This window comes from Centropristis striata, chromosome 13 (genome assembly GCF_030273125.1).
Source record: "Centropristis striata isolate RG_2023a ecotype Rhode Island chromosome 13, C.striata_1.0, whole genome shotgun sequence".
Classification (NCBI taxonomy): domain Eukaryota; kingdom Metazoa; phylum Chordata; class Actinopteri; order Perciformes; family Serranidae; genus Centropristis; species Centropristis striata.
Window position 1 is genome coordinate 15,495,345 of NC_081529.1, and position 11,806 is coordinate 15,507,150.

Genomic DNA, 11,806 nt, shown 5'->3' on the forward strand with positions numbered 1-11,806 from the left:
ACAATATTTCAAAATGCTAATCCATCCTTTCTTGCAACTACAAGCTTCACATTGTTATAGTAACTTTCCAGGTTTTTGCATCACAAATCTCTTACTGGCCAAAAAGGTTTTCCATATAATTTTAGAGAAAATCCAAAAGAAGTTACCTTTAAAGATACCTGAGTGTATTCCTGGTATTATCGGCCTTGCGGGAAAGTGACCCTTCTCTCTGTGATGACGAAGATATCTCTCTCTCAGACGGTACTTTTGCCCCAGAGGGTCCTTTGTTTCTTCGCATTCAGGCTGCTTCCCTCTGTGTTTGAAGTGGCCCTCTCCATTCCTAAAGAAGAGTGAAAATGCAAAATGAAAATTAAGTTAAAAAAGTCCAAATCTTTTTTTTTTTTAAATATCTGATAAACAAAATCATTTTTGAGCAAAAACAAAGAAACGCCGAAGACAATGTCTGATAAGATGACGGACACACCTCTCACAGGTGCAGCATTCACACATTTCATTTCCTTCCCCAAAAAAGCTGGCACCATAGTAACACGTGATCTCCTCCCCAGGTGAGATGGGTCGAATCGCTTCAACACACGCAATATTCTTCTCCCCAGGGACGAACTGGGCGGGTGAAAAAGGGAAGAAAAAAACAGCAAAAGACAAAGACAAAGGTTGGTTGGCCCCATGGGATATCATACATCAACACAGGCAGTTAGGAGTGTACATCTGTACCTAAAATACAATTCTCAATATGCAACATTTCTCAGTGATAAATCTTGATAAATAATGCAAATAAGATTTAAGCCGTTATCAGAGTAATACACCAATAATTTCAGTTTATCAAATCTCTTTCTTGCACGTGAGTCTACTTAAGTACATAAAGCTGATTACCTTGCAGTTTGGTTTGCAGTCTTCAACCCAGAAGGACAAACAAATAAAGGGAAACATAGAGATAAAAGATTTCAGGTTATTAATACAATCAAAGCGATACAAGTACTCAATATTTTGTTCAATTGCCTTGTACTGAACTAATTTTGTAAAAGGCTCCAAAGCTAAGTTGATTAACTCCATTAAAAGATCTTGTCAGAGATTGCCCTCGGAGTGGATGGAAGAATTAACTCCAATTTCACTGGACTTCTTGTGTACATTACAATTCAGTTCACACTCCTGACACGAGGTCTTTGAAGAGGAAGCTGCTCGTCTGTTGCAATGACTTCTATGACTGACAAAATGTTGCATGCATGTAATTTAAGTACAAACACACTGGGAAATAGGGTTGCAATTAACAATAATTTCTACTCAACATGAATCTGTCTTTTTTTAACGAATTAATCGATTTTTATTTGGTCTATAAAATCACCAATAAATGGTGTAAAACTTCAATCACGATCTCCCGAAGCCTCAAATGTCCACGTCCATGTTTTGTCCACAACTCAAAGAAATAAAGTTTACTGTCACAGAGTAGTAGGGAAACCAGAAAATACTGAAAAAAGCTGGAATCGGTCTTAAAAAATCACCCAAGCGATTGAATTCATTATCAAATATGTTAATTACAACTATATAATTTAATTCAATAACAAAATATAAAACATATAATATAATGTGAAGATATATTTACATTCTAGAAGCTGGAATGAGTGAATTTTGATGAGATGAGGAAATTAATAACAACCATTCAAGAAACACATTATCTTTACTAGAATTTAAAACTTTATAATAATTTCAGAATTCAGTAAGTTACCATTTGGTCTTAGTTTGAAAGACGCCTGGCTTTACACTCATGGGTGATTTGTCAAAGACAGAAAAAAACTAGACAGGATGGAGTATTTAATGTTCAGTCTAGATTCTGATCAATGCAGAAACATAAGAGCAGATTCTAAGTTTGTTACAGGTCATCCAGAAGTATCTGCATTATGTAGTGATTCACTTGTTCTAGGGTCAACACATTAAACTTTCATAATGTGCATGCAGTGCTTACATGATACAACATAAAGTAATTTTGACCTAAAAATGGCAAAAATATTTGAATATATAACTGGGAAGGTTTGATTTCACATGAAAAATCAGCCTTTTGAGTCTCTGAAAGTATCATTATTGAAAGTATTGGCCTCTCAGTGTGTATCAACCGTTTTTGGACAACAAATGACTAAGACTTGATTGTTGTGTAGTATGACTGCATGTTATAAAGGATCTGTCAATCAGAGTGATAGCAGCTTGCAGTATTGTGTTTTGAATGTTGTTATTTTATTTCCAACCTTTCTTTGACATTTGGATCACAGACTGTGCCTTTAAAAATGTTCTTCTGACAGGTGAAAATGTTCAGCTGATAAAACTTGCAGGCAAGCGCTCAATCAGCTACAAACATTTTGTATTGGTAAATCTGTGTTCGTCAGTGCACTGGGAAAGCATGAGTCATGAATGCAAACAAACTCACCATGGTTAATGAAAGCTGCGGGCCCGAGCCAGAGCTGAGCGCAGCGTTTGCGTGTGGAATACATCACACTGAAGTCATTGACTCCTGCCCTCAGCACAGCGCTGTCAGCGGGGCTCAGCTCCGCTATGCAGCCCAGCAGGACCTCCACCCGCTCTCCTGCAAACCTGAGGAGCAATAATTTAAACATCACACATCTACAATTAAAAAAACAAAGACAAAAAATACAACTGAAAATGCAGCAGCTATTGTTCAGCTATGTGACAAAAATAACAGCTATGTTCGAAATCACATACTATTCATACTAATTGTTACTTCACATTACTCAACTTTAGCACTGATAATCCGCTTAACGGTTTGAGAAAAGGTCAAAGGCAAATCAGCATTGGCTTGTCGCTCGCCATGTGTGAACTGTTCACACTTTCCACATATCTAGCATGCAAAATATCTGGATCTGTTGGAGAGTCTGTCGGGAAGCTACAGCCAATGAAAGCGCCAGACGGGTTGAGACAGAACATATTGAGCACTGTGGTGATGGTGTGTGTATGTGTGTTTGAGATTGCAAAAAAGAGAGGACGAGTGCCTGTGTATGTCTTTGTGTTTGGTGAGGATAAAAAGGCTGCAACGTGTGTTGCAAGTAGGGGGAAAATACAGGAAAAGGAGGTGGAAGAAAGACGATTGTACACAATGTTTCTAAAGAAGGCCTAATTAAAAGTTTATTCAGAATGCTACTTTGGCACCCAAATCAGTAATATTTTCTAGTAAGCTTTAACCACACACCATATAAAGCTTGACTCTACCCGACCCGCTTATCAACATAAATACTAATTTCCATGTCCCCCAGGTGAAAGATCTTGTTGTGTGTGACCCCCTGTCGCCCACCAGTCATGTTGTGCGAAAACAACGACAAAGACTCCAGATCACAAGACAACAAATTGTGTCCTGTGTCTGTGTCCTGAACAGCAGAGAGATAGCGTTGAAAGTCAGGTGACGTAAAACTGAATATGTAGTGCTTTTACACTGTGTACATTTTTATATACGAGAAATGCCTAGATGTCTTACTACATTTTAAGATAGACAGCCCCAAAGTACATTGCAGCTTGTCAGACTGTACAATAACGAAGATTTTCAGCCAGGCTAAACTGGGCTAAACTTTATTATGTTTTAATATTTTTTCAGGTGATAAAGTAACCTTTAAGATACACAAGGTATGGTCAGTTTATCCAAATAATGCCTGCTTGGAAAGGTTTTTTTAGAGATGTAAGGGGTGCTGGCTGGGTCAGACCGGGCTGTCAGTCACATGATGCATAGCTTTCTTCAGTGTTCTGCAGTTAATATACGTAATCGTTCCTTTAGTAGGCAGTAGGCAGTAGGCAGTATGCGTCAAAGTGTGAGTGTGAGTGATTACCAGTGCCTCGTTGAGGTTATCTTTGCTCCATTGGTCTCTGAGGAGTATCTGTCACAGGACTCTATCTTGACTCCGCTATCCAACAGGAAGGCACTGAGGTAGCGATACACCTGCAGACATCATAGATGGTTTAGATTGTGTTCTCACATTCAAGTGACAATTTCAGGAGTCAGTGGCAGGTTTTTCTTGAAACGGATACAGACACTTAAAAGAGGGAATCACAAATCCACAATACCACTTTTTTAAAGCATATTTTGTCTTATTTAGTAAGTGTTTGTTTTATATCTGAACTGATTTGTAAGCTTAAACACCAGCTTACATGTTGTCTCAGCAGCTCCTGTCGGTGGCTTCCCAAAGCACTGAAGTAGTCGCCAGCCGGATCGCCCACTGTCAGCGCCTCAAACGTAGCATTGAAGTCATGCGTACGCTGAAAGCGCAAAAGGGTCTCTTTGAGGTTACCCCATCGTCGGATCTCTGGTGGGGGACTAAAAAGGAGAAGAAAGCACACAACAGCAAATAAGAAGAGTAGAAACAGTCACAGGACAAAGTCTAATCACAGTCCGTGTTAGTCAAAGGCGTGTCTGTGTAAAGGGCTATTTTTAAATAGTGAATTTTAAATATAGATATCAGGAAACTGCATCACCATGTGTGCTTTAGATCATCACAACAGTTTTTCTTTGCTAATATTTGTCCATGAACACATCTTGATATGATCAAAAGAAGATTAGAAGACTAGAAGATTAAAAAATAAATAAATAATTTGATTTCTCATGGATTTGCATTTTTGAGAGTGTTTCTAATTCAACATTTTGTATTACTTGATGTGTCTGCAGCACATAAAGAGCACTAAAGTACTCAAACTAGTCACCAGTAAAACTTAAAAACAGACTAGGGATAAATGAAAATCACAAATATATTGTTGAGATGATTAGTACTATTTATTTGTTCACTTTCTCAGTACAGTGCTTTAGTTGTATCTGAGTATTATAATTTGACTGGAAACTTGTAGCATTCACGGTGTGTTAAATAAACTTTTAAATAAAGATTCACTTCAGTAAAACACATCTTTTGATAAAAATGATTTTCCCTCCAAAGAAATCCAGCTTCATCACACTTGCAGGTGGCCGGCAGCCAGAATGCATTGGAAGTAGAAAGCATTAATCACAGCATGATGATAACTAGGGTTGAAGCGGTATAATGGTTTCATGGAATACCATGGTATTAAAATTGAAGGTAATCATTCTAAGTGCATTCTATGTTCAACTAAAACAAAAAACACTTGTTTTCATTGTTTCAGGTCAGCGTAACCAACAATAATAATTGTGTATACTGCTTGTACTTCTCTTCAACTTTCGGCTTGATTGGCTGTGACCGGTAAGCTTGTAAGTCTCATATATAGTAGATTCTGAGGGATTTTTTTGTCGTTGAAAAAGCACCTAGTGACAAATTTAACAACTTATTCAGACCATCAGGGTATAAGTGAAAAATATATTCATATATATTTTATAGTAATGGGTTCTCACACATGCTGCTCGGAGTAATCACACTGTAACTTGTGACTGGCTGTTCTGGCCCTTTCCTCTTGCACTCGCCGCAGGAGTAGGAGTTAATGTAATTCACACACTTATGTTTCTTGTAAATAAATACTGATTTATGAATAATTTTATGAGAACAATACATAGCTTTAGAAAGAAAATAAATAGTTTCCTCTATGTTAACAGACCTACATCATGGTATAGATTAATATTTTTTCTTTCTTCTAATATTTGAAAGGAAAACATTTAATGTAGATACATGCAATTAGGCGTGTTGTTAAATAGATCTGTTGCACCTGACTTTTTTGTGAAAGTAAAACATGTTTGAAAGAGTGGGAAACACTGCATAATTTTCCAATTGTATTTTATTTGTACAAATAAGTTCTGTCCAGTAACCTGCAACACTTTTTTTATTTTGAGATTTGTTTCAGTGAGACTGACCTGAATTCTGGGGCATTTTTAAGACACTATAAATGCTATAAAATAGTCAGTGTTTTATTTATGACTATATAGTTTAATTTTCCATTAAAGAAAAACGCTACTTACAGATATGTTTGTTTATGTTGACAATTATAGTTTGCAGAAAGAAAGAAAACCGGAATTTGCAGGTCAGACTTCAGAAAGAAAATTGTAGTCTGTGTAGGACAGGTCTGGGAGAGACATGCACATACATGTAGAAGTAAACACACAAACAGTCGGAGCAGGAAAAGGGAAGTATAACTCTGCACTGATGTGTAAACATAAAAGAGATCATTACACAACTGTTAGAGTGAATTATACTCCAGGATTGTGGTACTGTTTGGATTGACATGTGACAGATTTACCTGATGTTCATTTTGTGGGTGCTGAAGCCCAACAGAGGGTCCAGCACCAAACCGGTGGCCAGGTCATCGGTCTCACACAGCTCCTTCACACTCATTCTAGTGCATCCGTCCATTGCCTCCCACCATCAGCATGCTGCAATCACAGGGTCAAAGTAACGCTGTGAGAACAACAACAAACCCTGATCATCTATGAGTTGTGCATCTTAGCAGATCCAGTGTGCAAATGACAGCATAACATTAGTAACTTGCACATTTGTGTTAAAAAGGCTGACAACCCCGTTATGCAACCGTGCTTTTAATTGCATTCTTCTATGTTTACAAAAGCCAGTACATGTTACGTTAGGAATGTGACTGAGCAGACATTAGCCTCCATAGCTTAGCATGTCAGCTTTCAGGGAAAATATGCGGGGTTATCAGCTGAGGAGTGAGGAAGCTAACATGGCAGCACTAGCGGTCTGCAGCTAACGAAACATGACTGCATCTGATAATTATAGCCGAACTGTGAAGTGATACGCTCTTACAGTGGTGCATACTGTCAGTGACGTTTTCGAAAACATACCCGGGAGTCGTTTGTAGTCAACGAAAGTATCGTCAGGTAGACAGTCCGCTTGCTCTGGCTGCCGTCCGCCTAGCAGGGAAAGTTAGCCTAGCAATGCTACCAGCTAGCTCTCCGCCGTCTTTCTGGCTAGCCCAGGCAGCCGCAGACGAAAATGGAGTCTCCTCGTCACTTCTGGAATTTGTCGGTCTTTTGGCGTCTGCGAGTCCCAAGCTTGAATTACAAAAGGCAGAAATGCACCACACACGACGACAAATTAGCTTAAAAATAAGATATGCTATGTAGCTTAGCTGTATACAACGCTCATCTAGTAGCAAAAGTTGATGGGCAACGCTACTGCAACCGAACTATTATTGGCCACGCCCACAAGCTGCGCTATTCGCTGGAGTCAAGGTCAATTTTACAAACTGAGTGTTTTGAGCTCTGTGATTGGTTGAGATTCTTGTGGGTGGGGTCATGTGGTGTGGTTTACTATGTTGATAAAGAGCAGAGGTGAGTATTTTCTCCAGTACAGTGGCCTCTATTTGGCTGCTAAAGGCATCTCCCTTAATCACTCACACGAACAGCTTATAGTGCAGAGAGGGGATGCTGTCAGCGGGAGGAACACCAGAACCTGCCTGCTACTACTACTATGACAGAAACATACTCAGCGCCTGGACTGTAAATGCGAAAAATAAAAACACATTATTTTCAGGGCTGGGCGATGTTACCAGAACCCTCTATTCCGATGTAGGTAATTTCATATCTCCATACTAATAGATATCATGATATAGAATGTTTTCTGGCAATTCAAAAAATAGATTGTCCAGATGAAATAACTGTGTGAATTAAATACTTAACAAATTAAAAGTACTGAGTTGTTGCTGTTTTTCTAATTTAATTTAAATGTATTTCTGTATTTATTTTGAATATTGCTTTGTCCTTATTACAAATGTTGCACATTTCATTCTCTAATAAGAGTAAAGGAGATATAATTTGTATATGTTGCATAGGTTTTTGTTCTATGTTAATCACCCATGTTGTACCTCCTGTTTCTTATTTAGAACATTTAGAGCAACAACAACATAGACATTAAAGAAATATCATTTTTTAACAAGTTTAACTGCTTGTATGCATTGAAGTAAATAAAAAGCAGAGTTTTGGATTTTGTTTACATTTGACTTACTTTAAAGGTTAAAATTTAACTTTCAAAGGCCACATTATCTCTCACACTGTTTGAAATGTGAATAACGGTGATGCCTGTTGCACGTCCCCCTATCCTTGAATAACAAATTAACCTTTGGAATCCAGAGGGAGAGTCCAGCTCGAAAGATCCTGACTTCCTTTTGAAAATAGACATAAAACTTGTGTTTTTAAGCTTTATGTAGGTATGTGCTTACATTGTTTTGTACTACTGCAGTGAAGTCTGGCAGCAATTTCCAAATCTCTTCTTTTAGTCTTCTGTAAAATCTATTTAATTTAACAACCAATACATCCATACACACTTATTTAACACTGAAACTATTCAAATTGCTCCACCTTCATTTTAATCAGAGCTGCCAAGTATGGAGAAGAAAGTGGGATTTTGCCAGCAACTTGTCTTGAGTGTTGGAATATCTTGAAAATCAAGAAGCCCAACTGGAAATAATCCAGATTTGTACTACAGTTTATTTTAAAGGTATTTGAGCTCCCACAGACAGTGAAAGTAAAAAGCAAACATCACTCTGTCATCATAAAGGCTCAGATGAGGTATTTGTTCATGTGTTCAATGAATTGATCCATCACAGATTATAGTCCAGTGTTAAACAGCTATAAATTAGTCCATCCTCCACCTCCTTAGTGCTGAAAGTAATCAGCTGCACATTTCAGTGCCCTAGAAAAGTCATTGTCCAGTCATTGTTTAGTTAATTTTATCTTTTCGCAAATTTTTCTCTTGTAGGAATTCTGCGCACGCAAGATTTGGTGTTTCTGTCTGGTGAAGACTCATGCAGCGAGTCTGATTCATAAATCCACAGAAGATTTACAAGCTGACAGATGGTGACTTCACTGTAGAGAAAGTCAGGGTGCACTGTCATAAATCTGCAGGAACACAACACTCAGACACGTCAATGTCGCATGTACGGCAAGTTTCTCTCCAGCAGGTGCTTCACTGGAGTTGGATGTTTTCTGTGTGTGACTTCTTTCAGTATACAAACTAACTCAGAAATATCTTCTGTTTTAAGTTCACACACTGTATTTTATTACAGGCTTTTAAACTTGTAAGGATCATTTTCCTATTTTCATTTGCAATTTAAAATGTTGTCATATTAACACATTAAACAGATTCAGAACTCTGCTTTTGAGGGCCTCCATGAAATTAAATAGATTTTTCAGAGAATTTCTATATTATCTTCAGTTTAAAGTTTAAAGACTGAGGTACGTTTTAGGTAACCCACTTTAGTGGTTGACCAAAATGGATTTTTCAATGACACTGTTGCTGATATCATGAGAGTAGGGCAGCTGATGGCCGATATATAATTCTGATAAAATGTTGTTGTTTCTGCATCTGATAAAATACAACAATTTAATAATAATGACAAATGAGACACAAAAAATGCTGAAAATAAATGAAAATGTATTAAAACTCTTGCCTGCTTTGTTTCTCTTTGCTTAAGCAAATCTGCATCCTTTTAAATGAAAAATATAACAAAATAAACTTCCACAGGTAATCAAAGGAGTCAATTTTAAAACAACAACAAATGAATGAAAAATAAAGAGTTTTTCAGTGTTTACCATCAGATAGCAGACTGTTTCTTGTTTCAGAGATATAATAAAAAGGTGTAAACTTACATAAAAAAAAGTAAATAAACAATGTTAGTGTCGTGGACTTCCTCTGTGCTGGCTCAGAAAAATAATCAATAAATAATTGGCCTCTTGATAGCAGGTATCAGCTGATGCAATTATCTCAAAATGGCATTGATCTGTCAGATTTATCCTTCTACCACTGTTTTTACATGTTTGAATGCAGTTGTTTGGGCTCTTTGCCTCTGAAACCTTTTCACTGTACTCCCACCATGCTTCACATTTTTTTAGCCCAGCAGATGACGAATAAGCAGAGATAAGCAAAGGGCAACAGATAAAGACGGAAGCACACCACGCTGTCCAACCTCAGCCACATTTTTAAAACAGAAGAGGAAGGAAGAGGGCGACAACACGAGTAGAGAAAGGCCTTGTTGTCTGTTTACTTCTTTTTTTCATCAACCAGTTCACACTAAACCGGCTGACTGTCTCTTTTTGATTCTGTAAAGTGTCTGTGTGCTGCCTGAGCCAGGTAACATCTAATAAATAAATGCAAACACAGTGATACAGACGCCCACCAATGCTACTGATTCATGCAGAACTGTTTGACAGACAGTAGAGGCAGCCTCCGCACAAGGAAATGGGAGAAAAAAACTCTGCCTGGAGGCACAAGTCTGTAAAAAATACTACACTCCCAGGGCCAATGTATGTTAGTCTTTTCTCACAGCTGATGACTGATGACATCACTCTTCATTTAATGCCTCACACTCTCGTCAGAAACATTTGAAATGAAAACCAGACACAAATATACAAATTCTATGTTTTATTTCTACCTTGTAACAGAGACAATGTGTGATTGCTTTGAGAACAAATGAAATACAAATAAAAAATACTGTTAATTTCTGTTGTTTATTTTCCTTACTTAATTATAATAATCTAATAATTTCATAGCTACCCAGCGACAGTGCATGGTGCAAAACATCCCTGATTGATTAAAAAATCCTACACTAATAAGCTTGCAGTATCTAGCGTTAAATTTGTCAGTAAAAACAAAATGAACAAAAAAAAGTCATTAAAGACCAGATTCTTAGAGGTAATAACAATAGTTAATATTGAGTAACAAAAAATTGTTAAGCAGAGGTTTGTACAGCTATGATAATGGAAATGAAAGTGGTCTTTATTGGACCATTTATTCAGAAGACAGAGATCTACAAGTTCCATAATGTTTCAGCACTATTTTATCTCTTTGCATTGTTGGAGACTCAGTCTCTGCAATGAAGCTGGTCCCCATAGCATCAAAGCGCTCAAGCCTTGTGTTAACTTTTTATTATCCTAAAAGACTTCTGTACATTTTCAGATCTCTTTCTACTTCATGTCAACTTCATCCACAAAAGGTGGGCTTGTTTCATTTACAAATCAAAATGAGCTTCAAAGCAACAGGTCTCTCTGAACATTGTTCTCCAATAAACTCAGCCGCAGCTGGCCTCAACTCATTTCAATTTATCCACATTAAAGGTATACTATGCAGGAATTATATTTTAAAAAACAGAATTTATAGAGTCACACAACAGAAATCCCTCTCAATCATCACTTATGAGCCACTAAAACGGTGTGGTGGTGAGTTTATCTGCAGAAACCCTGCTGCCCTCTGCATTTTCATTTTTGTTATGCTCAGGATGTTTTAAGGTGTCACCCTTTGGGCATGAAGCTCCAAAAATAGTGGACACAGCACCATGAAAAAAAAAACAAATATAGCGAGGAGAAGTGCCAAGTGGACCAAGTGTAAATCGATCCGGGGAGAAGGGGCACAGTTTGAATGTTGTGTTTATAAAGAGTAACAGTTCCTGCATAGTATGCCTTTAAAACATGAGCAGAAAACTGAAAGTCATCTGACTTGTGAATATCCTGTGATAATGGTGTTTATTGATGTATATTTCTTACTATATGAATATAAATATGATTTCCTCATACCGTTTATTTTTAATTTAAATTTCACTTCCTGAGTTGATCTTACTGGATGTGAATTGGACATGAGCACACAATGAAATCCAATGATTTTTCTTTTTTCATAAACAATATCTGATGCGGTTAGTTGCACTGTATGTAAATTGTTAGAAAGCCACGCAGGATTCAGAATAAAGCTTACTTACATTGATTTGATTTTTTAAAAAAAAGAAAAGTTCTGAGGTACTGAGTTGAAAACCTCTTGCTGGAAGGAGAAAGGTGGTGCAAGGTGACAGCTGAATTCCAGTATCCCCACCCTCTGCTCAAGTACGTGCGTATGCACTGCACTCCACTTGAACAATATTTACTGCC

At 37.4% G+C, this 11,806-nt stretch overlaps 1 protein-coding gene across 1 annotated transcript in view; it reads right to left on the minus strand.

Annotated features, from left to right (window-relative positions):
• kmt5c (lysine methyltransferase 5C) overlaps nucleotides 1-7,036 on the minus strand; it is a 16,483-nt gene extending 9,447 nt beyond the window's left edge. The window contains exons 1-8 of the mRNA XM_059348351.1: nucleotides 6,737-7,036; nucleotides 6,178-6,310; nucleotides 4,138-4,303; nucleotides 3,819-3,928; nucleotides 2,414-2,577; nucleotides 871-890; nucleotides 464-600; nucleotides 147-319 (exon numbers count right to left, since the gene is read on the minus strand). Coding sequence (XP_059204334.1) covers nucleotides 147-319; nucleotides 464-600; nucleotides 871-890; nucleotides 2,414-2,577; nucleotides 3,819-3,928; nucleotides 4,138-4,303; nucleotides 6,178-6,290 — 883 coding nt within the window. The 5' untranslated portion in view covers nucleotides 6,291-6,310; nucleotides 6,737-7,036. The remainder of the gene's footprint in view (nucleotides 1-146; nucleotides 320-463; nucleotides 601-870; nucleotides 891-2,413; nucleotides 2,578-3,818; nucleotides 3,929-4,137; nucleotides 4,304-6,177; nucleotides 6,311-6,736) is intronic.
• Nucleotides 7,037-11,806: the final 4,770 nt, after the last annotated feature.